The sequence below is a fragment of the Lissotriton helveticus genome, chromosome 4_1, assembly GCF_964261635.1.
Source record: "Lissotriton helveticus chromosome 4_1, aLisHel1.1, whole genome shotgun sequence".
NCBI lineage: Eukaryota > Metazoa > Chordata > Amphibia > Caudata > Salamandridae > Lissotriton > Lissotriton helveticus.
The window spans coordinates 265,894,811-265,922,702 of NC_136063.1; the positions used below are offsets into that span (position 1 = coordinate 265,894,811).

The 27,892-nt window shown below is 42.7% G+C and overlaps 1 protein-coding gene across 1 annotated transcript in view; it reads left to right on the plus strand.

Moving 5' to 3' along the window:
* The window catches only part of ADCY8 (adenylate cyclase 8), a 1,090,843-nt gene that overhangs the window by 656,599 nt on the left and 406,352 nt on the right, over window positions 1-27,892 (plus strand). Inside the window, exon 5 of the mRNA XM_078686748.1 lies at window positions 7,603-7,730. Within this exon, the coding sequence (XP_078542874.1) occupies window positions 7,603-7,730 (128 nt within the window). The remainder of the gene's footprint in view (window positions 1-7,602; window positions 7,731-27,892) is intronic.

The following is a 27,892-nucleotide window of genomic DNA, read 5'->3' on the forward strand; positions in this document are numbered from 1 at the left end:
AGCATGAGCGCACGAGCGCGCATGGGAACTTAGAACAACAATAACACGAGCGTGTATGAATAGGCGCGTGTGTTAACGGATGTATGCGGTGAGCGTGAATGGGTGTTTATTTTCAAATGGTCGCGTGTGGGAGCGGATGCATGTTGTGAATGCGTGTGTATGTTTGAATGTGTCGCAAGTGTGAGTATGAGTTAGTTTTGGTGCCGCGTGTATTGTATGGGTTCAAAATGCAGAACGGAGATACATAACGGGGGAATTATACAGTTACCGGCATTCCTGTTATCTCGCTTGAACTTGATTGAACAATAAAGTATTGCTTCTTTCACCAGCTGTTTCCTGGATCTTCTTCGTGTTATTTATGTAATGCAGACAACATTTACTATAGATTCAAACCTACTTGTTGTGGACTATGTAATGTAATGTAAGGAACCTGCTTAAGAAACTGGAACTAAGAAATCTACTGAAGAAACTGGAACCAGGGAATCTACTGAAGAAACTGGACTAAGCAAACTGAATCTTGAAGGAAAAGCATCACCCTAGCCAGATCCATCAGTGTCCCTCATCACCTTGACAGTCTGCAGTGTTTGGTGTTTGAGCTTCTTGACATTAATGAACTGATCCTAGCTAGCCCACTTCCTTGTGTGCCCTGTCATAGTGAAATAGACTTCAATGAGTTGTGCAAGTACCAAGAGTCACTGTACGTGTATATGGAGCCTTCTGATTTAATGCTATGAATTTGAATAATTCAGCTAAAGCAACCAACAGTCTTAACTTTTGGAGGAATGGGCAACATTGAAATTGATTGAGACAGCTGCTCGTATGTGGAGACAATCAGCAGCATTTCTCTTGAAGGAACCACCAGTGTTGTGAGCAAATGGCATCACTGTATGAGGATTGTTGCACTATAATGCTGGCGCTGGGAAATGTATTTTGTTGAAAATGTCATAACACGAGTGAGTGGTGCAATGCTATGGCAGTATTTTTACTTAGACTGTTGTGGCCTGTTTTTAATGGTGCGGAGAGCGTGCCCTAGTGCCGTTGAGTTTCTGCATGATATAAATGGGCCGTGTGCAGGGCTCGTGTCCACTTACCTTGGGATGATGCAGCATTTAAAATGTCCCACGTCACAGAAGTGTTCTTCCCTGCTGCCATACGGACTGTGACGCATCAAGCATGAAGTAGTAATGAGGTGTCTCTCAGCAACAGATATTCGTGCCTGGGAATTGTAGAATGCTGGCACAATAAAGCACAAGCTTACCAAGATCACTGCTGGGAAGCCAACATCTAGACTGCATATTAGTGTAAAGTCTGCACACTGTGGAACCAGGAAGTGATTTAAAATGTGTGTCAGGAGTGTATTCCTAAAGTTCTGCGGTCTTCGTTTTATTTCATAGTGGAGAAAATTAATTTGAAACTTGGACATTCAGTTTGGCTCAATGGTGAACTAACTCATGGTGATGTGCAAATGGGAGCAGGGAATTGAGAAAAAAAGGGAATGTTAACGGATCTGTACATTATTGTATAGTGTGGTACAATCCTGCTACTGGGATTGGTAGTACAAAAGGTTGTAGCCTGTGGGAGTCACAGTTCCACTCAGACAGAAAGTAGAGCAAGAGGTAGAAAGGTAAAGTCTTGGTGCCCTCACACACCCCGAAGGATGTCACGCTTCATCATCGGGCAGTGCTCCTCTTTGGGCCGGCGCTGCAATGCCCTAGTGTCCCCAGAAGGGTCACTTTTTCGGAGATCTTTTTGGTAAAGAAGCCGTAAGGGTGAGTGCGAGTATGTGTGACAATAATGTCCTAATGTGAGATTAAAAGATGGCTGGAGGGGTGACTTGTGAATTTTAATAGATAATGGTCCCTCTTTCACCAGTAAAAAAACAAAACGTTTTGCTGCTTAGAGTTGTAGGGTTGGGAGTACCCTAGCACAGACATGTAGGGTGGTGAGTACCCTAGTGCTGAGTTGTAGGGTTGTGAGTACCCTTGTACAGATTTACTGAGAATGTAAGACTTCATTTCCATATGGCTGAGAAAGATAGCGTGAATTTACAGAAAATATGCTCTGCCTTTTAGCTTCTTGAGCGCCTTCCATAACCTCTATGGGAAAATCATGAGAAAACAGTTTTCTCTCAAACATGATTCATGAAATCCTAGCAGAAGGCGTTTAAAATGTTTTAAATACTCTTAAAACACGCAACTATTCTTAAAACTAGTATGATACCATCCTTAAATGATATATTTTCTAACTACTATCTGTTATTACCATTTACACGTTCTCTTTTCTGTGACCCTCAACGCCTGCCATAATGCACTTTAATCTGCTTGCAGCTCCAGCCTACCTAGATAGTCTGCTGCTTTGGCCTGCCCAACATGGTTTTCTGTGTAGAGAAGTGCAGCCATGTGCTTGTTGCCACTGTGAACTATGGTGCTGTAATGAAGTAGCAAGACTCTAATAAATATAAAATATAGGAAAGCTGAACCTTTGCTGACACCGGTGACCTGAACAGGTGGAGAAAATTTTGAAGACCCCTTTGGTATTTTTTGGGAGGATTTTTTATGAGAACCCAACGACCAACCTTGAACTGTGTCGAATTAAAGTGCTTGCCAGCTTCATGAAGAGATTTCATAAGAGTTTGTTTACTAAGAGCTCTAGATGCTACTTGTTGCATTGATGATTATTAACATGCTTGTTAATTAACCAATTTGGAAACAAATTGGTGTGAGCAGTTCTACCTCTTAAAAGAGAAAATGGGGAAACACCTGTGGTACAATGGGGAGAGAAATTGTAAGACCATAGTTTCGAATCCAGAAAATCCTGGACATCATGTTGAGAGGAAATAGCAGTTTGAATGGCATCTTTAACTAATCTATTGGCTCTCTCAACCAGACCGTTAGAGGTTGGCGAGTAAAGAGCAACTTTAAAGTGTTTTACATTGCAATCATTGAGAAATGAAGACCATTTTTGAGAAATGAAATGGGTTCCATTATCAGAAACCAACACAGAAGGAGATCCTTCCAGAGAAATCTTTTTTTTCAAAAATGTTATGTCATTAGTAGAATTGGGAGCATCACAAAACGTGATGAATCCACTTAGAATGATAATCAATCAACAACATTATATATCTAATGTCATGAAGTAACAGATCATAGGGTCCAGAGAAATCCATACTAACTTTGTCCCAAGGTTTTGTAGGAAAAGGAACAGGATGTAAAGGGGTGTTGATGACTTTCCATTTTTTGTCTGATAATAAACATTCAGGACAAGAGTCAATATGACATTTTACCTAGGATTCTAAGGATGGCCATCAGTAGTAGGACTTAATGAGTTCAGAAGTTTTGAATATTCCTAAATGGCCTTGATGAGCAAATGTAATTATATCATTCCTGATACCAGAAGGTGGCACAAACAAATCATGTCTCATAACCATTTCATTGACTAGAGATAATTCGGAAGCAACCATGGCAAATGCTTTGAACTCATTAGAAAGTTTCCAATTTTCTGGTCAACCTTTAACAATATAATCCGAGACCAGTTTAAGATTCTCATCTTTTTCTCGGGCTTTTAACCAGGATTCTTCAGTGATGCTAGAAAAGGATTCAATAGCATCAAGAGTTGCAATTACGCATTCTGTGTCGTCCGAACTATCAATTTCTGAAAGATCATGTAAAGCCATGCGAGAAAGGCAATCAGCCCTGAAATTTCTGCCTCCAGAAATATGTTTTATTATGAAATGAAATTTTTGAAACTTAGACAGAAGTCTAACCAACCTAGATGATGCTTTTCCAAGACCATTACCAGTTAATAGCTGTGTAAGAGGTTTATGATCTGTGAAAAGTTCAAATTCACGTCCCCAAATGTAATTTTTAAACTTTTCTGTGGCCCAAACACAGGCAAGAGCCTCACGCTCAATAGTGCTGCTGTAGTGAGCTTCAGAAGGTTTTAACAACCTTGAGGAAAAAGCGATGGTGTGTTCCTTGCCTGAAACCCATTGGCCAAGAACTGCACCTAATCCAGTGAGACTGGCATCCATCATAATGAAACATTTCGAGGAGTCATGAAAATGGTGAAGAGCAGGGGCATCCACAATGAGTTTCTTTACCTGATATTCATGCCGCATACCAGGATCTCCGACAACTGACTAACATTGTTAGAATCCTGGCATGCCGCGTTCAGCACCGGATCGTGGAACACGGTTCAAACCATGCTAAGTGTTGGTCGGCATCCTCATGCAAGGTTTACAGCACGAGGATGCTAACTTTCAGAATATTACAGGCGCTCAATGACATCATTATTGGTCTATCATAAGGCCCTACAGCAAATAGAGGCACCATATTCTTATTACAGGCTCAGTCTATTGAGAGAAAATGCCTGTAATATGAAAATAAATGATGGTATTGTATATCTGGTAAAGTGTACAACCTGTGATGCATTATAAGTATATTGCAAGTAACTGAGGAATGCAGTGCAACTACATAGGACAAAGGTAGATTTCCCATAAAAAGTGATGGCACTCCAAGGTGATTTGCAATATCCAAGGGTATTTTGTTCCTTTTAATACACAGTCTCAACATCAACAATCCTGAAAACTGCCTAAATCCTAGGTGTCTTGCTCTTTATTGTAGAGATAGTATGGTTGCAGACATGAAGAATAAAAGTATAATCTAGTGTAAAATTAACCAGATCAGAAAGCAGTCAATATCTTTTTGCAAAACTATATTAGAATCAGTTTAGTGTAAGTCAAATTTAAAATGTTAAGATGCTCATAGAGAAGAGATAATTAATTTTTCTGAAATAATCTTTAGGGTGCAGAAAGGTTACATTCTGCGTAAATCTCCTTTCTGCTTATCACCAATTGTTTTAGAAAAACAGATTAGAAGGCAAATAAGAACCCCATTATGCTGCCACAACACAGTTGCCTAAAATATTGAAATTAGAGACATATTTTAGCAAGGACTTTTAGACTTCCATGTATTATATATGAGATGAACTACCCTAGCTGTAAATGATAAGAATCGCACAAGTCACCAATGACTTCTATAACTATATAGACGGCCGAGGCAGGAGAATAAAAAGCCAGCTTCTCTGTTTAAACTACAATTGGAAGTATGCTCTGGGACCTGCCTTTCATCTTGGCAGCTGACTCTGGCAGCAGGAATTGTGTTGTCACAACTGAACTCTAATAACATATTACAGTTGAGCAGCTACATCAATCATTTTTTTTTAAAGTTGACTAGAGAAGTACCAACTCAACTGTAATAAGGGGAAATTAGAGATGGGGTTTCATACAGGGATTCCAGTCTCCCATGCATTATAGCAAAACAATGTTTGCCCACTGCACTGTAATCCTATTACAATTTTATTTATGTTTTATATCTAACATGAACAATTGACACAAGAAAAATGAGGATATTAGCTTCAAATGTAACTTTGACAGTTCTCAAATTGTACTTGAGATAGATACAATCCACAATATAACAAAACCCAATATTTAAAAAGCTCAAATTGTTTTATTGTGTTTGTCTTGTCTCTTGTAATGGCTACCCGTTTGAAATGTCCCTTGTTCTTTTGTTTAGCATTGCACTTCTCAAGATGTCACTGGTGGTTTGGTACTACCACACAGTTTACTAAGGCTGGTGTGGTCTTCCTCTGTTATGTATTTTCTCATTAGGTAACAAGGCATGTTTTCCCCTTCGTTAATGTTCTTAATATTTGTCCCCAATAATCTTTAAATTGATTGACTAATGTACTGCAATGTAGTTTTATTTTCCTCATTAACCTTACTTTTTTAAATCAAAACTAGGTAGGGGCCTTTACATTCTTCATCTCTTCCACTGCAACTGGTGCTTGGTTGTTGTTATAAACAACACCTCACACATTTTCTCTGGAGACTGTGTTGCTGCTTAGGCCAGCAACCACATCGGAATCCAAGGACCTTGAGTCTGAGTGCCTCTGTGAACTGATCTGTTAGTCAATGTCGAAGCTCATTCAAGTTCATATCAATATGGTGGCCTTTCTACCACCAACAACTGAATAGGGCATTTATATTATAGTGCATGCAATGCTGAGGTGCAAAACAAAATCACAGAGGTGACTGTTAACTGTTCATGAGCAATAGCACAATGACGTATAATACACAATTACAGCGTTCTCATCTAAACCTCAGTTCTGGATATTTGCAAAAGCCTGGAATATGTGTGACGACATTATACATTTATTCATTTTGTAATTCCTACCAGTCAATACAATTTGTGTTTATTCATTTAAAAAACATTATATTATTTCTTTGAGAATACTTTTTGAAATGTTGTACAATGACCTAAAGCATTTTGTGTGATTAGGCTGAATGTAGTTCCTTAATATCCAGTAGTCATCAGTCTTAACTGCACAAATGAGACAGCGTTTCCAAAAGAGTTGTTTAATATATTTCATAACTAGTCACTGTGCAAATCAAGATATAATCCACTAACCAATACATCATTCATTGATAGAATGGAGGGGTCATGTGTAGTGAAAGTTTACCACATATAACATTTGTAGTCATAAATATTTTTGTACCAAATGTTGCTGTTGTAAAAAGGGTGAATTGTGGAATACATTATGAATATGGGTTAAAAAGTACTAAAGGAGTACTCTTCTACATGCTTTTACATCACTTTTTGAATCGTGCCAAAACGACAACTCTCTATTGGGAAAAGTGCAAAGAGGGCAAAGACATTCATATTTTTAATAGTTATATTCAAATATTCCCTCAATATTCCACTTTTGGGGCTGATTCACCAAGTATGTAAGAGTATATAAAAGAGTGCTCCTGTTGTACTACTTCCCATACTCATAATTGCCTTTTTGAATCTGCTCCATAGTGTCTGTGAGGGAAAGGCAGGCTCATTTTTGGACCTTTCTTTGCTTTGAACATATCAGTGTGTGTAATCTGATCTGAAATATGGCAAGTGCCACAGTTACTACTTTGAAAATACACTTTCAAGTAGCCAATGAATCATATATAATCTTCAAATACTTACCACCTTGTTTCCCCATACATGCCTCCTGTAAAACAAAGAGGTGTGTGCAGATAACAATTGGGGGGGCTTCTTTTTCTCTCCAACCAAGGATACACAGCTGATATGGGCCCATTTAACCCATTATCACCTGGGACTTAAATATTATTAAACTATTAAAACACTGTATATTTTATATTTGAAACTGAATTTCAAATGTTGGTCAGATATGCTTGGTGTTAGTGAGTGTGCATGTATTGTGAAGAATATGCATAGTTCTCTTTTAATTACATATGTCTATACTTTTACATCATTAAATAGACATTTGACTCAAATGTCAATGTTTCATCACTAGAGGTGAGACATAGGGAGTAATGGAACCATTAGTGTATGTTTCCAGTTATGCATACTGTCTACACTTTCTAATAATAAAAATTGAAATAAAAAAAATGAAAGGTAGATAATGAATATAGATTTATAAATTGAACTTTTAAAAACTTTTTGTACAGTACACATATATCTGTAGTCATCACCCCCTCATCATTCAAAAGCATATCGTTCCTCTGCTGCTAGAAATCATATTTTTCTTTTGATGCATTTCATCTAGGAACATCACTGCCTTAGAATTAAAATCCTGGGGGATTGTTATTACTGTGTATCTGGGCTCCCTGAACCTCGCCAAGACCATGCTCACTGCTGTGTCGAAATGGGTCTCAGCATGATCAAGACTATCAGGTAAATATATGCTTTGTTTTCTCTGTGTATCGTCTGTTAAAAAGTCCTACGTCTTTTCAAAATATCCTAAAATTGGTCTATTGTATAGGTCCTTACAATATTATCTTCTGGAATCCAATTTATAATGCTAATATTGCAAGAATCCATTCGCCTGTTGGGGAACAGTGAGAGTAGCTTTTATAATGTTCGTCATATAGACATACTGCTAATCTATATTACATATATAAAGATATTAATAGATGTCAATACTGTCACTGTTATGTATGTCCATCCTTGTAATGCAAGACCAGAGCCCCTTGAGTCTTTTTGCTGTCATTAGTGTGGACATCCACTTTTGTTCACACTAACATTTCATATCTTACTAACATGGTTTTATTTCAAAATATTGACCTAAAAATATTACTTATGTACAACACAACAATCCACTACATTGTCTTCCACTACATCGACAATGTGAGGGTATATTTGCTATTCTTAAACTCCACAACCACTTACCTAGACTAAGCTTTGATGTAGTGGTACGATCAATATAGTGGATTTTAACAATTCTTTACTAAAGAATTACAGCATTTATAAGAACCCAATCTTCCAGGAGGATGTACAAAACACCTTCAGTGATACCAGACCAAAGTGAAAATGTAGGAGAGGCAGATACACATATTAGCCATGTTAAAACCAAACTGGATAAGCGTGTCGGTGCCTAATGTAACACAGCGGTTGTGTCACTGGCTTTCTTCCATTATACAGCCACACACCAATTCTCTATCACTACTAAAATGGGTCTTTTTTTGCTGACTAACTTTAATATTTCCCTTTTTTATAAATTTCAAATCTACAAATGCTGTTTGGCTTGCATTTAAGACTTTTCTATGACAGTGTGTAGGAGACTAACTTCAAACTCAAGCCATTTTTGGCTTCTTCCGGTTTCTCTGTAAGATAATTGATAGTTCACCTAAAACTATCATAAAGCATCATCATGACTCTGACAAGACATATTTTGCCTAAGCTATAAAGTGTGTTGCAATGACAAGAAGGTGATAAATGGAATGCTTAAATTAACCTCAGCCAGTGGCAATTACTCGAGCTGCATTCCAGTCCATTGTTTTTCACCCACCATACCACTCTACACAAATACCCGCCTTATGCAAATCAGTACTGACCTTACTCCTCATGTAAACAGTCTGTCCCTAACTTCTAGACATGACACCATCCAGAAGATACCACAAGCAACCACAGAAACATTTTAACCTGTGTAGGTCTCATCAGTGAGGTATAGCTTGCGTCCAATGGTACAGTGAGCAAGGGGCTCATGTCTGGACATATACGTTGCACTGAGGGCATAAACTATAACAATAACAAGTCAATAAATGGATTGCTTGAATTAATCTTAGCCACTGCCAATCGTTCAGGGACGCATTCAAGTCCATTGTTTTTTATCCATCATGCCAATCTAGACAAAGACCTCCTTAAGCAATGCAGTACTGACCCTGCTTCTCATGTGATTAATCCATCCAGAACTGCCAGGTGCACTAACGGAGTAAACTGCGACAACAACGATGGGCTAGGATGCAGCTCTGGTAATTACCAGTGGCTGAGTTTAATTCAAACATTCCACTATTACTTTTTCGTAAGCTTCAGTACGGATTTTGTTACAGTATCACTTTCTTTGCTTAGTAATTTAGCAAAAGGCTTTCCGTAAGAAAAGGAAAAATATAAATCTACTACTATTCAAAATGATTGTCTTGTCAAACATATTTTATTGGTGAACAATTCAGGAGTGCCCACAGTTTGTTTGTCTGTTAAGTCTGGAGCAGCTGACACAGGAGTGACAGGAACACTAATTAAATCAATAGGGAATGAATGAATAATTAGGCCTGGTTCCATAAAGTTTTTTTAAAAATGACCCCCTCTGGCAGTTTGTTGGGGCTTGGCACTAACCGGTACAGGACTTGGCACTAATCAGTACAGGAGAACTCCCATATCATGGCAGCTTTGCTTTGCGTATTTCCAGTGAAGTATACAAAAAAGTTATGGATGGAAGGACTGAATTAATTTCAGCTGCTGGTAATTACTTGGGCTGCATCCCAGTCCGTTGTTATTTTGCACAACATGTCACCACAGTTTGACCCAGCCATATGTAAATGAGTCTTGACCCTGATCCTGTAAGAGCAGCCCAGCTCGAACTGCCAGACCAGATCCTTGCTGACCTGGAACGCAAGGAACTCAAGACCAGTTTTGCCCTTATTGAGGCTCATCAGTCGGGCATAGCTTGGTTCCAGTGGCACAGTGTGCATGGGGTACTCATCTGAGAAAACCTGGCCCACTTAGGAATTCGCACTGAAGTATATCCTAAGAGTGATGGATGGAATAATTGTTTTAATCTCATTCACTGGTAATTACTTGGGGTCACAACCCTGTCCGTTATTGTTTTGCACACTTTGCCACCTCACTTTGGACCCAGCCGTATGCCATTCCATCTTGACCCAGCTCCAATTAGGAACAGTCAGTTCTGAATTGCTAGCACAGGTTCTTCCTGAACCCAAACAGAAGCTAACCAAGACCAGTTTCACCCCTAAAAAAGCTCATCAGCATAGCTGGGTTCTGGTAGCACAGTGTGCACAGGAACCATATCTGGGCATACCGATCCTACTTTGTCGCAATTAAGTACACAGAAAGTGATGGATGGAATGCTTGAATTAATCTCAGTCACTGGTAATTGTTCTAGGTCGCTTCCTACTCTTCTGTTAGTTTGCACACCACGCCACCACAGTTTCGACCCAGCCATATGCAAATCATTCTTGACCTAGCTACAATGGGAACAATTCAGCCCGAACTGTCAAGTCCTCCCTGAACCGGTACAGAAGCAAAAAACGATTTTGGCCTCATTAGGGCTAATCAGTCAGGCATAGCTTGGTACCAGTGGCACAGTGAGCAGGGGACCTACATCTGGGCATGCCTGTCACACTTAAGATGTGGTACTGAATTTACAAAAAGTGATGTATGGAATACTTGATTTAGTCTCAGCCGCTGGTAATTACTCCATGTCGCATCCCAGCTCATCCTTATTTTGCACACCTTGCCAGTGCCTGAAATGTAATCAAGCATTCCACCCATCAACTTAGTGTTGTGTTGAATCCTAAAGTGTGACGGGTATGCCCAGACACAAGTCTTGTGCTCACTGTGATTTAGAACTCGGCCTTTACATCCTTGATGAGATCTAAGTAGGTCCAAACTGGTCTGCCCTGCTTGTGGTCAACTTTTGGAGTTGGTTCTGGTTTGCATAAGGCAGTCTTTTGTCTAAAGTGTCATGGTGGGTAAAAAACTGTGGGCATATGTAATTGTCTGTGGCTAAGATTCAAGCATTTCATCTGTCACCTTACTGTTGTTTATGTGTATCTTCAGGCCAAAAATACTATTCATGAACATTCATAGTGACTAGGTATTAGGTACAGAAAATTATCCAGGTGACTCTCATTCTGGCACCGATGATACACCCTTATCAATTCTAGGATTTGAACTAAAGTCATTGAGAGTCTGTTGGCACTGTATGTGGATGGGTTTGGTATTATTTAGTAGTGAATCATATTGGAGAGTGGACAGCTAGGGTAGACTAGTCAAATGTACTGTTTAGTGGCTGCCTAGTTCTTGTCGTGCATCTGTGAGATGTGTCATGTGTATGGATGAGTGTGTTAAATCGCTTTTATGCTAGTGGGATTTTGCTTAGGTGCCCAGTTGCCCATTACTCAGATTTGGGTGGCTATTCAATTTGGAAGACACATTTTACTGAGTGTATGGCTTTGGTGCAATGTTATGCTTATTTGAGTGTGAGATATTTAAGTTACCTTGTTTATGTGTAGTTTGCCAATAGGATATGGATGTGTTGTTTAAGTGACAACTATATAAATTTAGTAATGTATTGGCTACATGATGGCATCACATGATGTGCCTAATGTATTGTAGTCTATCTTTATATAGAGACATACAAATATATCTTTGCATAGATGTACAGGTAAAGTGGTAATTATATGTGTTTGGTGTCATACTGTTAGCACTATAGTCCTAGGGATTGTATCTAATGCATACTGTTTGTCTAAAGTATATAAGGGTTTAGCTAGTTAAGTCATTGGATAGTTTGTTGACCATAGTCCAGAATGCCTAGTGCATTGTACTTGGTTTGACATTTCTGAGCAGTGTTTAATGCATGTGAGATTCCATACCTCTGTGCTCCATTGGCTGTCTGGTTTGTCTTGTTGGGAAAAAATATATAGAGAAATCAATATCTTACAATTAAAGTTATGTGGATCCCATAGCAGTTACATAGAGAAGAGAAAACATTGAATACATATAGATTAAATGAACAGATAGTTTCCATATCCTTTCACCTAATCCTACAGCAACTGAAAAGGAAACTGAATACACAATCCTTGACAGAACATTATCACCTCACCCAATGGGCACCCATTGTCTTCCATCACACTATAAACATTCCAAGAAAGTACCTGGATCTCTCACCACTCTGTTCCATGCTCTGCTGTTTCCTAGCTATGTTCATGCTCTATAACCATCCCACTGGCATACTACACAAACATGCTTACAGTGATGTTCATGGTTGAACAGGGTCTCACCTAAATTCTTTTTCTTGTGTGCATCTGAAATGTTTATATGCAGTCTCAGAGCAATGAGCTGCAACATAGAAAGTAATGGCCTCAATGTTTGTTCTTCAGACAGGTGAGCTACTAATGGGCCGGAGGCACCTAGATGATGAGTGAGCATCCACTATTCCTCTTTCTTGTTAGAAGTAAACTATGTGGCTGGCCTCAGTGTGCCACAGTGGGCTGAGCTGATCTGATAGCGTACAGTTTCTTCCAATCCTCTTTGCCCTATGCACCATATGTGCAGCATATTGTTACTACACTTACATGGAACCCACCTTCAAGTATCCTGTAGACATTCAAACGTCTATTTGGTCATATAATAGCATCATTATGGTTTGCTTATATTGTGTACATTTCCAACAAATTCTGCATGTTACTTAGCTAACAAGATGAAGTTGGAAACTAAAGGGTGGTGTCAAGATGTGCGAATAACTACCCCAACTTGTAGTATGTTAACCAGCAGAATCCCCTTGCCACTAGTCCCTTTTCTTTTCTGTGTTGTATTTCACGTTTCACATGTTGTGTCATTAGGTATGATCGTTTCAGCAGCATACTTCAACTCACACATTGAAAAATGTGTTTGCCTTGATTCAGCTTGTGCACTGTCTCTATGAGTTATGTTCATTTTCTAGTGGCATGGGCTTGTGTATGTTGTGAGTCAATATGGCCACACTTAGGTGTGGTGTTGTTTTTGATGCACTAGTTACATTGAACCACAATTCTCTTTTAAGATTTAAACATACTCTTTAATGCAGTGTTCTATCTGCTGATAAATGACAATGAACAATAAATATATTTGTATACAGATGCCCAGCACTGGCTGCTCTAACACTGATGGCAAACACAGTTTTCTTGTTAATACTTAAAGTACCATGAGCTGCAAAAATCAGAGAACCCTTTGGAGAACTGGTGCTTGCCCCTCCTGTAATTGTGAGGTTCCTTCTGGAATTGATTCCCGCGGGGGAGAACTGTTGCTAATAAACCAGAACAGTGTTTCCTCTTCCATGTAATTCCTAGTGGTGTATCTGGAAACCTGTTGAGAGGAATATTACAGCTGTTAGACCTGTAATCCTTAGGGTAGCCTTCCCCAAAATGTTTTGCCTGCCTCCTATTTTTGATTATTCTTTTTGTTAGCCTTAAGACTCTGAGTACTAAGCATGGGAGAATTTTACGGATTCGCAATCTGCGAAATTGCGTATTTACGGATTCGCAATCCGCAAAATCCGCGAACTCTCGCGAATTTTGTGGATTTTTTATTTTTGCGTGTTTGCGGGTGTTCGCAGGGCGCTTTGCGTGTTCGCGGGGCGCTTTGCGTGTTTGCGGTTTTTTTTGCCTGGTTCATCACTGCCACCCTCTCGTTTTTTATGCCCTTCTGCCCTCTGTACCACTTGTTTTTGTGCTTTTCTGCCCTCTGCCCCACTCTTGTTTGTGCCCTTTTGCCCTCTGCCCCACTGGTTTCTGTGCCCTTCTGCCCTCTGCCTAACTCATGCCCTCTGTCCCACTTTGTGCCCTTCTGCCCTCAGCCATAAGTCAGCTTCAACAGGAAGCACTAATAGATAAAGTAAAGCAGGTGCTCCAGTTGAAGGTCAAATTAAGTTTGGGGTGATTAATGATTGTGTAACTGAATTTGAGCTTCAACTCTAGCACCTGCTTTACTTTATCTATTAGTGCTTCCTGTTGAAGCTGACTTTTGTAACTATTTTAGAGGCTCTGGCAGCTTGAACTTTTGACCCAATCCGTTCCGCTCGCGGATTTTGTGGGAAATTCGCAAATCTCGCGGATTGCGAACTTACCGTAAATCCGCAAAATCCGCGAGCGGAACAGATTTTCCGTCCATGCTTACTGAGTACTTTACCACTGCTGAAGAGTGCTAAAGTACACAAGCTTCTCCCCTAAACATGGTAACATTAGTGTATACTTAATGGCCGTATTTAATTCACTTGTAAGTCCTTTGTAAAATGGTATACCATAAGCTATTAGTGGGCCTGCAACACTGATGGTGCCTTCCACACAAGCAGTCTTTCATGTCTCAGGCCTGCCATGGTAGGGCGTGTATGTGCAGTTTACTGCCACTTCAACTTAGCGTTTAAACCCCTTTGCCAAGCCTTAAACTCCCCTTTTATTGCGCATCGGTCTACCCTAACGTATGCCCTAGGTAGCCCATAGGGCAGGGTGCTGTGTAGGTAAAATGTAGGACATGTACTTTCAAGTTTTGCATGTCCTGGTAGTGTCAAACACTCAAATTTGCTTTCACTATTGTGAAGCCTCCTCTTCTCATAGGTTAATGGGAATTCCTTAATACATATTTTAGGCTGTAATTCATGATTAGAAAGGAGTATCTGTGTAATGCTTTATATCTTTGGGATGTTAATGATAAATCCTCTTTACTGGTAAAGTTGGATTTACCATTGCTATTTTAGAAATGCCAACGTGGGCTTTTCTCTACTCCTACAGCTCTGTGTGCCTGCAGCCTGTCTCCAATACAACGTCTTGTGTAGGTGACAGCTACACTTTGTGGATTTCCTCTAGGCAGCCTTCAACACAGGAAGGTTAAGTGTGTCTGAGTATTCATCTGCATTCTGATGGATCTTCCCGTACAGGAAGGGAGGAAGGGGATGACATTTACATCTTAATAGGTAGTGGGCTGACCCCACACAAAGGGCTGATTACCCCCCACAGATAGTCTAGAGCCAGGACTGAGGAAGAAAGAAAATATGTGCACTTCAAACACCCTTCTTTGAAGTCACACCCACTTTGAAGTCACACTTAGGTATAAGTACTGGGTCTCTTAACCCACCAAATCAGACACTTCTAGACCTGTAAGGAACCTCTGCCAGAAGAACTATTGTGTTGCTATAAGAACATTCACTCTGCTGGACTGCTGACCTAGAAGTCCTGCTTTTCTCTTGTGCTGTTCTGCTGCCTGCTGCTCTCTGACTCTGCTGAGGATAGCTGGGCTCTGCTTTTGCACCAAAGTGATCTCCAAGGGCTTGTTGCTAGCCTCTTTCTGTGTGAGAATCTGGGATATAAAAGTCTCTACTCCTGCTCTTGTTCTTCGTTCACTGGATGTGGACACAGATACTTGCTTTAAAAACCCTGGCACATCCGCTGACTGCATGAGCAGAAATCGACACATAGTCCATATAGCAGGAGCAGAACCTGGCACATCGCATCGGAACCGCCACACTGGCTTCAGAAACTGATGCATGGCACCACACTTTGCCCCGGCACCAGTTTGGTGAGTTTAACACATCCCCTCGACTGTGCAGAGAAACCCGGGGCATTGCTTACAAATGAACGCCTCTCAGCTTTGGTGCTTCAACCTACGGAATCCAACGCATTGCTATCACTGCATGGAAAAAATTGACACATCATCTATTTCAGATTGACATCAACGCATCGCTCAACACACCTCTCAACTGCACACAGCATCTCGCTGTTGTAACAAGGATAAGGTACTATGTTCATAGGGGCCCGCGTGTAGCCGGCCTATGCTCCATCGCGATTGTCATGAACTATTAACTTTACCTCGGTCTAGCGTGATCAGATAACCCTCATTGGCACTTATTGCTTCTAAGCGCTGCAATCCTTTTTATTCTTTAAAAATTCATAATTGAACTACCATTCATTGGATTTATGTCATTTTAGTCTCCATTTATTTATTAAATGATTGCCTATTTTCTAAACCTGTGCATTTTCTAAAGTCATGCATTTCCAGCTACATTTCAAACCCATCTTCTTTGCCAATGATTGTCAGCAGCGTGTGGAGTGTTTTTTGTGGTGTTTTCATTGTTTTACTGTACATTTTTGTTGCACAAATACTTTACACATTGCATCTTTAGATAAGACATCAATATTTACATCATTATTTAACATTAAAATACTTTCACTCTTTTTCCCCAAATTAATAAAGCTTTTGACTTTTCCCAATACTTTTGCATAGGGAGACTCTACAGTCAGACTGGAGATCTTCCAATGGTAAAGTACGGGGAAACATTGTAAAAGTTTATCAAACTTTAATAATAAATTAGTAAAAGTGTTTGCTCATAAATTGACTGATGCTAAAACGATGTCTTTATATTTAGGATAAATAACAGGCTTTCTTCAGAGAGAATACCTTCTAGTCCAATTAAATGTTAAGGAAAAACACACAAATGACCATCTTGGACGAGGAGTGCCAAAACACCAAAATAAACTCTGTTACGTAAACACCGAGGGCCAGATGTAGGTAATTCTATTTTACCGATTCATAAATACCGAATTTTACCGATTCGGTATTTATGAATCGGTAAAATAGAAGGAGGGAGATTTAGGTAAAATCGGTAATTGAATTACCGATTCGGTATTGCCCATTGATACCTATGGGCCTTGAAGCCCATAGGAATCAATGGGCAATACTGAATCGGTACTTACCGATTCGGTAAATACCGAATCCAGCAAGGGTGCAGGGGGCGTCACTTTGACACCCTCTAGCACCCCGAATACAGGCATGTGTGCCATGTGGCACACAGACATGCCCTAAGGGCATGTCTGTCTGTCACATGGCATAGGTGTGCATGCACACTGGAAGGTTTCTTGCATGCTTTCAGGAGTCATCCCTCCTAAAAAAACGTATTCCACTTGTCGTAATGTAAATGTTTTATTTTACTAACAGTCCGATTACTTGGCTTCTTGGCAGTGTGGTCTGATGGCACCAGTATAACACACCCAAAACACTGAGGGGCAGATTTACAAGCCCCTTGCGCTGCCAGTTCGCCACTTTTTTTGATGCACTGGCAGCGCATTTCTCTGCCTCATATATGCAAGGACATGAAAAGTCACCCTTAGGGGCACTTCCTGTCCTTGTATATACGCCCCTTTACACGCAGCACATGGTTTTGCTGTGGGTGTTCCCACCAACACCCATGGAACCAGACACATTTCCAGATTTAAGTGTAATCGTACGGGTAGCTTAGCGAGGCGCAACGAGGAGAAATGTTTTCATTTCTCCTCATTTTTTTCTTCTTTCAATGCGTGCTGCAACTACAGCCCATAACTACAGACCGCCCAGCCTCCGGGGTGTTTATTGGATTTGTGTATTATCTGCTTTGTAATTGTTGGCGATTCTCGGTAATTGTCTTTTGAATTCTTGGTAATTGTTTTGTGCCTCGCCAATTTGTGAAGCCCGTTTTGACCCCCGCTGGTGCCCCTGTGGCCCCTTCCACCCCAACACAGTTCCCGCTTCCGCCTCCCTACCACTGGTCCCGCCCCCATCCCCTACTTAAGGGCCCGCAGCGGGCACGCCGCTGTCGTGCCGAAGGCACACGTAAGGCAAACACATCTACGCCTGTCTGTGATCCAACAGCGACCAGCGCCAGGAACCCTGGTTCTCCTAAGCCCCACCACTATGACACAACCACCCTCCACACACTCAATCCCAGAAGACACGCTGGCTGCGCAAGATTCTTGCCGAACACCACCTATGGACAGTTCTCATGCAGACCCAGCCACCGATCCTTCACCATCGACAAAGCTCCCACAACCATTGAAGGCCCGCCTGATGCACGCACCGCCGAACCCTAACATGCATCCTCCTCAGTGTGCGCTCCCTGCACCCATGCCAAACACCACCCCCCCTACCCACCGCCGCTGATAGGCCAGCCATCATGACCTGGGACCCCACCACCATCGAACTCATCATCGCGACTATGAAGAAAACCCAATCAGGAGCCCCAACGGACCCCTGCTCACCGCACATTTTCCACAGGGTCGCCGCCGCGATCGCACTGAACTAGGACAGACCATCAATGCCTCTGTCAGGTCGGCATCTGTCCAGATGACTGGAAGCGGGCGGAGGTCAAACCCATCCTCAAGAAGCCAATGGCCGACCCAACAGACCTGAAAAACTACCTGCCCATCTCTCTCCTCCCTTTCGCAGCCAAAGTCACCAAGAGACTTGTAAACGCCCCGCTGACGGCTTTCATCGAAGAGCACTCCATCTTAGACGACTCCTTGTCTGGATTCCGCAGCAACAACGGCACTGAGACCGCCCTCTTCGCTGCCAGTGACGACATCCGCATGCTACTCGACCAGGGACACAATGCGTGCCTCATCCTCCTAGACCTCTCCGCAGCCTTCGTCACCGTCTCACACCGCACGTTCGCAGCCAGACTCCATGACACAGGGATACAAGGAGCCGCCCTTGAATGGATCCAATGCTTTCTCACCGGCAGAACCCAGAAGATCAGACAGCCTCCCTTCCTCTCCGAACCCACCGACATCAACCGCGGAGTACCCCAAGGATCATCGCTCAGCCCCACGCTTTTCAACATCTACTTGGCCCCCCTTGCCGCCATCGTCAGACAGCATGGGCTCAGCATTGTATCCTACACCAACGACACCCAGCTCATCCTCTCACTCAAAAAGAATCCCGAAGACACCAGACTCGGTTTCTAGGAAGGAATGAAGAACGTGGCAGCATGGATGAGAGACAGCTGCTTGAAGCTCAACTCAGAAAAGACCGAGGTCCTCATCCTCAGACCCTGCACATCTGCCTGGGACAACACCTGGTGACCCTCCCCCTCAGGAATCCACCCACCCGTACAGACCACGTGCAAAACCTCTGCATCATCCTCGACTTCTCCCTCTCCATGACCCGCCAGATCAACGCCGTTGCCTCCACCAGCTTCAACTGCCTGCGGATCCTCCGCAAGACCTTCAAATGGATCCCCCTGATTGCAAAAGGACCGTCACCCATGCGCTCATAACCAGCATACTGGACTACGGAAACGCCATATACGCCGGGATCAACAGAACTCTTCTGTACAGACTCCAGACCATCCCAAATGCTGCGGCTAGACTCGTTCTAGAGACACCACGTCACAAACACAAGGCCCAACACCTATGAGCCCTCCACTGGCTCCCCGTCGATAAGAGGGTCACCTTCAAAATCCTCAACCACGCCTATAAATCCCTCAACAACATCGGACCCAAATACCTCAACGAGAGAGTATCTTCCCACACACCCAAGAGGAACCTCTGTTACGCCGACCTCTCCCTGGCAGAGGTCCCCCGCATCCGCAGAAGCAGAACAGGTGGAAGATCCTTCTCCTACATCGCAGCCAAGACCTGGAACGGGCTCCCTGTGAACATCAGATGCTCCCCGACCCTGCACACATTCAGGAATGACCTCAAGACCTGGCTCTTTGACTGATCCGGAGCTGCCCCCTTCCCCACCCCACCCAGCGCCTTGAGACCCTCACTGGTGAGTAGCGCCCTTTATACACCTCTGATTGATTGACAGCACACATTGAAAGAGGAAAATGCCAGTAGTGATTGTTTTCGTGCAGGAAGGTATGCTTTCCTGCACAAAAACAATCTCTCCATGAAGCAGGCATCATTGTGCAAGGGTGCCTGCACCGGTGCATGGCAGCTGTTTGTACGACAGCCCAGGGAAGAGCACAGGAATGCGACATATCACTGTAAATATGTTGCATTCCTGTGCTCTGAAAGTGCCGCAGAATGGCGCAGGCAAAGAGCTTGTAGTGCCATTCTGCGGCACTTTCTTGTAAATCTGCCCCTGAATTATCTGTGTAATTATTTCACTGTCTCCAACAAAAATGCTAATTGTGTAGCTCTCCTAGTGAAAAAAGATGTTGCGCCGTCGCGCCCCAGATTCAAGCTGCACTGCCGTTTTAGGCTTAAGCCAGTAGTGTCAAACTGTAAATCCAGTAAACATCCAGTAATCCAAAGACATTCACTTTCAACAGTTTCATCAAAATGTACACAAAGGCAAAGTGATTCCAAACTTTAATGTTGAAGAAATGCCAATCCAGGCTTTTTTCTGGAACATGTTACGATTCACTTGTATTCCTGGGTGACTATACAAACATTCACCCACTGCATTTCGGGCTGGAAGCCCTTTGTCAGAGGTAGCTGTGATAGAAAAGGGAAGCTCGTCAATCAGCCTTGTGTAATTACAGCTTCTTAAACTTAAACATGAATTCACCATGAAATGAACTGAGAGAGCACAAGTTTGAAAAAAATGTATAAGTACGCCATATTTACAAGCACGTAGTTAGTTAACATGTACTTTGCACCAGAGTGTTTATATTTAGAAGTGAAATACACAGAGTGTCTTATATTTAGAAGTGAAATACACAGAGTGTCTTATATTCAGTGGTGAAATGCATAGAATGTTTAAGTAGAGTAACAATAATCATAACTGTGTGAGATTAATGTAGAAATGTTTGGGATGAATATGAAAACCTCATGTTCTCATGTTAAAGGAATAATGTAAGAGTTGAATGTAACTCTAAAAACCCAGTATTTTGTGTAGGCCTCATGGCAATTCACAAGCAAATCTAAACGTGCTGCTAAAATAATGTGAGACAAGGTTGACATGGTTCTTTCAAAATGTACTATTGAACTTAGGGTTAAAAGTATGTGCTTTATAGATGTGTTATTTTAGAAACGTATGCTAGTTAAGAATGTTTGCTGTTTAAATCAAGTTAACGTTTTAAGAGTGCAGGAACCTGCTGCATGTAAATCAAGTAGGCCAGAGCCGATAATGTCATGTAGTTCAAATCGTCATGTGCTCGTTAGAGGAGAGGTCGTGAGGTGTCCAGTATGAAGCTCTGAGAGTGTTTTATGGCCTAAGATATGGTGAAGTCTGGAATTTGAGGCCCACTGCAGGAAGAGCTGTATGCAGGTGCGAGGGTCCTAATCAGCTCGAATGAAAGGGACTTTGTTCAGTGGCGCCTTGCGCAGGCCTGTAGGAGTTTCCAGGAATTTCAGGGGGTATCAGCGCACGGAAGAAGAAGCCTGGGAACCAAGGTCAACTTTAACGAGGGTCTTCAAGAGTACCATCATGGAGTTTGCCGCGCAAAGATGTACCACGTGAGGGGCGTCCCAAGGGGCGTTTCTATTGGAAATGTGATTTGGTATTAGGGAAAGTGACCCGGGAGGAAAGCAGAGCAGATGATTTTGGGAGCCTAAGGAAGCGGATGGGTAGGCAGATAGGCTGATCAGGAGAGACCCATTATCAGAGAAGAGACAAAGAGAAGTGCGTGATCTTCTTAGGAAATCACCACGGCTGACACCTAGAGGGTTAAGATCTTGCTAAGTAGGGATGTCATTTAGTGTAGGGTAGGGACAGACTAACTTTAATTTTCTTTTCTGTAATGACTTTGAGGTTGCAACTTGTATCCATTTTAGCAACCCTGATGGTATTCGAACTTGTACTTATTATTTTGTTCTTCAGACTCAGACTATTCAAGAAGTTCATGTTCATAGTGATTCCGATATACCTTTTGAATCTCATCTTGAGAAGTTTGTATCTTCAGTTATCTTTGACTTTATATTAAATCTTTAAAACTTAATTTTGGTCAGTGGTCATTTAGAGTGGTGTAAGTTCTTAAATTGATTGTTTATTGTGAGATTACCTTTTACTCAAGACAGGTACCAACGATTCAGTCGACAGGAAATGGGATTTGGTAAGATAATTAGTAACCAGTAATCCCGCGTTAGCAGTTGGTAGCAGAGGATGGTTATCTTCTTGAGGAAGGTAATCTAGAGAGGTTAGTTTACCCCAAGGCCCGAGACGTCGAGAGACGAGCAGCGGAAGAATCGTGTGCCGAAAGGTGCAGACGGTGCGAGAAAAGCAGCAGTATCGGAGAGTGAGTATAAAAAGGGTCATGCGTGAACAGATTGCGGTGTTTTGTGTTGTATTTGTATTGTAATGTCTGGCGGAGTTGAATGCCTGTAGTGTGAGTGAGAGAAGGTTGTGAGCGCGCGCAACCTGGTAAACTGGTAACCTGGTAAACGGGTGAACTGGTGAAATCTTAAGTTCAGGCCAGAGCTTAAGTGGTTTTGGGTGTATCGAACATCCAGGGTAGTTGTCGACCATAGTACGGAGGTCACGAGGTACCATTGACCGCCGTGGATCCAAGATAGGGGGAGTGTAAGAGTGAGTGTGTGAGTAACGGACGCTGGTCGAAAGTTACTGTGTGTGAGTAACCTATCGGAGAAGGCGATTGTCTGGAAGTAATCGGAAAGACATTCGCCAAGTTAGGGTGACAACTACAGAAAGACTGTGGGCGTACAGTCAAAGAAAGGTGATCGCTTGGACGGAAGTAATCATTTTTCAGAGTATGAATGGGATGCGTGCATGACCGAGGAGACGAGCTGAGAAAGGAGGGGAACTGCTGCGAAGGGGGACGGGTGACGTCGGCTAGAGCCGCGCTGTGATTGAGCGGTTGGTGTGACGTTAGCTAGAACCGCGCTCTGGTTGGGCGGCTAGAGTGACGTCGGAGGAAAGTCGCGTACGGATAGGCCAGTTAGTGAGAACGGCGCCGAGATTGGTGGAATATCATCAGGAAGTAAACAAACGCGGAGAAAAGAGAAATCATGAAGTGTTTTAAGTGTTTGAAAGGGATTTTTAAACGTAAACGAAGTGAACATTATTACGGGGAAGAGGCTCCCCCAGAGGGTACGCCAGCTCATTATATGGCAACGAATGTTGGGCTGCATACGATATTGTGGATTGGGGCTTGGAATAAGCTTACGGAAGGAAATGAGGAAATGCAGTTCCCGAAGTATGGAACGTTTAAGTTAGAGGTGTTACATCGGCTAAAAGCAACCATGTCCTCATTGAAACCTTCACCTAGACCAACACAGTTTGAGGCTCTTAATGCATGGATTAAGGCTGCACACGACCGAAATTTGAACAGGCGTCAACAAAGGCTGACGCGATCGGTAAGGGCAGTGCGAGATTCCAAATGGGATGAGGAGGAAAAGCGTTGGAGGGTACAGACTATTGAAGTGGAGAAGATGTATCCGATGAGGGAGGTGTCAGGAGGAGGAAACCTCATGGAAGAAGACGAGGAAAGCGAGTCGGAGGACAATCTGATAAACAGATTGTTAATGGATAGACCACCTCCGAGAGTGGGTTTGATAGAAGATAGAGGGCTCGCAAGGGAAGATGGGAATGAGATAGAGGGATATACACCACTCCCTATATCGGAATGGACACCTAGCAAAGGCGGAGAAACACCTCCAAACAACACTGTACAGAGTGTAGTGGGAAGGTTTGTGGTGCAGAAAACGCCAACCACAGAAAGGGTTGAGTCTGTGGGATTGCCAGACGCTCTTCAAGTGCCTGTTACCATAGGACCCATAGTTTCGATCTATAATTCTGAGAGAGATAGAGGGGAACAACAAAGGCAATTGGATAGGGAAAGGATTGAGATGGAAAGGAGGAATAATGTGACGAATGCATGGAAACAATTACCAGGTTCGGTAACGTGGAACACCCCATTAGACACAACTGTCGGTCCCAATTCAGAACAGGGAGGTCCGAGAGGACCAATGGATCTAAGGGGACCGCGGCCAAGATCTTTTTCAGAGTTAAGAGCTGATTTGAGGGAATGGGACGGGTCCATAGTATCTCCGAGTAACAGGACAAGAACGGAACCAGAGTGGGAAAGCAGGGGAAACGGGACTGTATCTCATTGTGGGGCCAGCGAGAGTAGTCAGGGCCGGGAAGGCCAAAGTCAAGAGAATAGGGGGGATGCAGGTCCTACAAATCAGAGAGAACAGCCGGAACAAAATACTAGGATTGTAGAATGTGAGGAAATGTCCCGTCTCTGGGGGAACGGAGGAGATGAGGCGGTACGGAATTTTCAGAATAGGTTTAGGTGCCTTCATCATACGCTTGGGGAAGATGTCCAACATTGGAGGAAGGAGAATAGTGACAGGTCCCGTCATGCTTCAAGTAATCAAGAATCACAGGGAAGTAGGGAAGAAAGAGGGAGTAAGGGAACATCTTACCCTGCATCCCGTGAAACTAGCCCAGAAGGGGAGAGAGGGGCTATGAGGCATGAAGGAGTGTTTCACCACCCACCCCGAGAAGACGGAAAGGCATGGGATCTAGAGAGATGGGAACAGGGGAGGACTCCCTATAATTCACCAATACCTAAACGTAGATCTCGGAGCTGGGATGGGAGAGATGCAAATGGAGGAGCTAAATTGAGTGTCTTGAAAGCTGAAATAAAGGCAAAAAGGCTTGATGTTACCAGTTTAAAATCAGATGTTGATGAGATAATAGATGGAACATTGCCTTTGGAAAGGATAGAATTGTATGAACAGGATGAGTTATTGTTCATGGCAAAGGATATTACTAGGAAAGCTAGAGCGTTTCATGAAAAACTGACTGATTTGGCAGACAAGTATGCCGTGGATTTGTCTAGGACAAGGGCATTGCAGAGCAACCACAGATTACAGTACGCAGACCAAGATCTAGATGAGAAGAGAACTACTGGATTAAAAACACACATAAGAGAGTTGGTAACAGGGATAAGAGTGTGGAGAGAACTGGATAAATGGGAAGAAAGGTGGTCGAAAAAGGGCACAGTTAGGCGAAGTACAAACGTGATGACCCCTGAGGGAAGGGTAATGCAGATGGAGGCATTCCCTTTGCGAGAAATATCAAATGGAAATTATGTACATGTACCCTGGAGTAGAGGAGACTTAGCCGCATTTACCAACTCATTTCCGAAGTTGCGGGACAACCCAGTCGAGTGGTATAAGCAGGTAGAGAGGTTTGTTAAAATTTCGAAAGTATTGTGGATAGATTTGAACACGTTGTTTGACATCGTGGTCCCATCTGATTTGTGGACCCCTTGTAAGACTAGTGTCGAATGGCCAAATGCTGAACCATTGAGGGATGTTCGAACAAATGGACCATCTGAGATTGTCATGCGAAAGTATGAAAGGGTAATAGCATGGCTGAAAGATAAGGTACCACCACAGGATATAGATTGGGTAAAAATAGACCGAACAAGGCAGGAACCCAAGGAGACAGTTCACGAGTTTTATGAAAGATTGTTGAAAACATTCAAGCAATACAGTGGACTAGATGTAATGGATCCCAAAGACATAGGGCAGTTCGTGTCAAAGTTTGTATTGGGGTTGAGACCTGATATTTGTTTGATGATACAGCAACATTTAATCTGTTGGCAGAACAAACCACTAGATGAAATTTTACGATATGCGAGGTACTGCAGTGACGAGATAGATTCTAAAGCCAAGAATCTAAAGGAGAAATTGATGGTGGTGCAAATGCAGTCCGCTGGGAAGGGTGGCCAGCAGAAGCAGGGGATGGGACGAAAACCAAATGGTCAGAACAAAGATAATGAAGAAGGGCAGAGACCTAGGATAGACTTTGCCACTTTAAAGAAAACGACAAAGTGTCATCTGTGTCATCAGGTGGGGCATTGGCGACGCGAGTGTCCCTTTAACCCTGAAAACGGAGAGCAAGAAGTAGAAGAGCAGGTCCAAGAAGACCCAGTGCAAAAAGTGACAGTCCCAAGTAGTAAGGTGGCCAAAGGGGGGACTTCGGCTCCACGGGCCCAATTCCCACAGCCACCGAAGATAGCAGCTGGAGGAAAGGTCTTTAAACAAATGCCTCTGTTTATCGAGGAAGAAAAATGTTATTACATTGATCCTTTGACAGGACAACGGGTGAGCAGTGAAGAGGACTGTACCCTCGGGGCAGTTCTAGAAGTGGATCAGAGAGGGCCATTTGTTGAGGCAGAAGTGGCAGGGTGTCCCACTACGTTCTTAGTGGACACTGGGGCTACTCGTTCGACTCTGAGATCAGCGGTAGTTCCAGACTTGCCAATGTCAGGGGAAACAATTCAAGTGGTAGGAGTCGCAAATAAAAGAATGACTAGTCCCTTGACAGAACCAGTGTCTGTGAAAATTGGAAACCACATGAACGAACATCAGTTTGTGGTTTGTGACTCGAGTCCGGTATGTCTGTTAGGTAGGGATTTGTTATGCAAATTGAATTGCACCATATACTGCACCCCACAAGGAGTGGAGGTACAGACTACCGACGATGATGCTACCTTTAAGGTGGCCAATTCAAAATTCTGTGTAGAACTATATCCTACTCTGACTGTAGAAGATCTTCCACAAGACTTAAGAGATGCAGTGGCGTCAGAGGTGTGGGATTTCACAGGAGAAGATATAGGATTGATTAAAGGGGTAGAACCGGTAAAAATTCTGGTAAAGCCAAATGTTGAGTTTCCAAGAACGCCTCAATACAAATTGTCCCAGGAAACGATTGCGGGAATAAAGCCTGTGATCGAGTCAATGATACAGCAGGGAATACTGAAGGAAATCGTGGGCAGTCCTTGTAACTCCCCGATTATGGGTTTGCAGAAACCTAGCGGGAAGTTTAGGATAGTTCAGGATTTACGGAAAATTAACAACATAGTCGTTTCATGTTGTCCCGTGGTACCGAATCCATCAGTAATATTGTTTCAAATACCATGTCAAGCAGAATGGTTCACAGTGATAGATCTTTGTCAGGCTTTCTTTTCAATCCCATTGGATGAAGAGAGCAGGTACCTTTTTGCGTTTAAAATGGAAGATCGCGTTCTAACATGGTGTCGAATCCCACAAGGATTCACAGACAGTCCATCCATCTTTAATCAGTTGTTGAAGAAGAATCTTGAGAATCTAGTACTGCCACAGAACTCGGTTCTGGTACAGTACATAGATGACCTACTTGTTGCGTCCGAAACAGAGGAAGCTTGTAAAGTAGATTCAATTGCCTTACTGAATCATTTAGCTGAAAATGGACATAAGGTATCTCCGAGCAAGTTACAGTATTGTTTGACAGAAGTACAGTATCTAGGGCACAGGTTAGAAAAAGGGAAACGTAAGGTGTCCCCAGAGAGGATTGAGGCGATAATGAAAATGAATGCGCCTACAACACAGAGAGAAGTTAGAATGTTCCTAGGAATGGTGGGTTACTGCCGACAGTGGATAGTTAACTTTTCACTGAAAGCAAAGCCCTTACAGAAACTGACGCACAAGGAGGTGAGTGATCCGGTACCATGGGATGAAGAATGTCTGGTGGCGTTCTTACAGCTGAGAGACGATTTATGTCGTGCTCCGGCTCTGGGAATGCCAGATTATGAAAAGTCGTTTTCACTCTATTGCTGTGAGAGAGAGGGATGTGCTTTGTCAGTCTTGGCACAGACCCACGGTAATGCCCGTAGACCAGTTGCATATTTTTCGGCTACATTAGATCCAGTAGCCGCAGCGTTGCCCGGATGTCTCAAATCCGTTGCTGCAACGGGTGTCAGCATTGAAAGGAGCGAAAGTATTGTAATGGGACATCCAGTAGTGGTGTATGTACCACATTCAGTTGAATTGTTAATGACCAGGACGAAGACGCAGCATCTGACCAATAGTAGGCTCACGCGTTATGAGCAAGTTATACTTGCCGCAGAAAACGTGACTCTCAGGAGATGCTCTGTCTTGAATCCTGCTACTTTGATGCCATTACCTACTGTAATAGAAGGCGAAGGATGTGAAGACCACGATTGCCTTGATGTGACTGAACTATGCACGAAACCCAGACCAGATATTGTGGATGAGCCATTGTCTGACCCCGATGAAATTTACTTTGTTGATGGCTCATGTTTAAGGGACGATACTGGTCGGTTGAGAGCA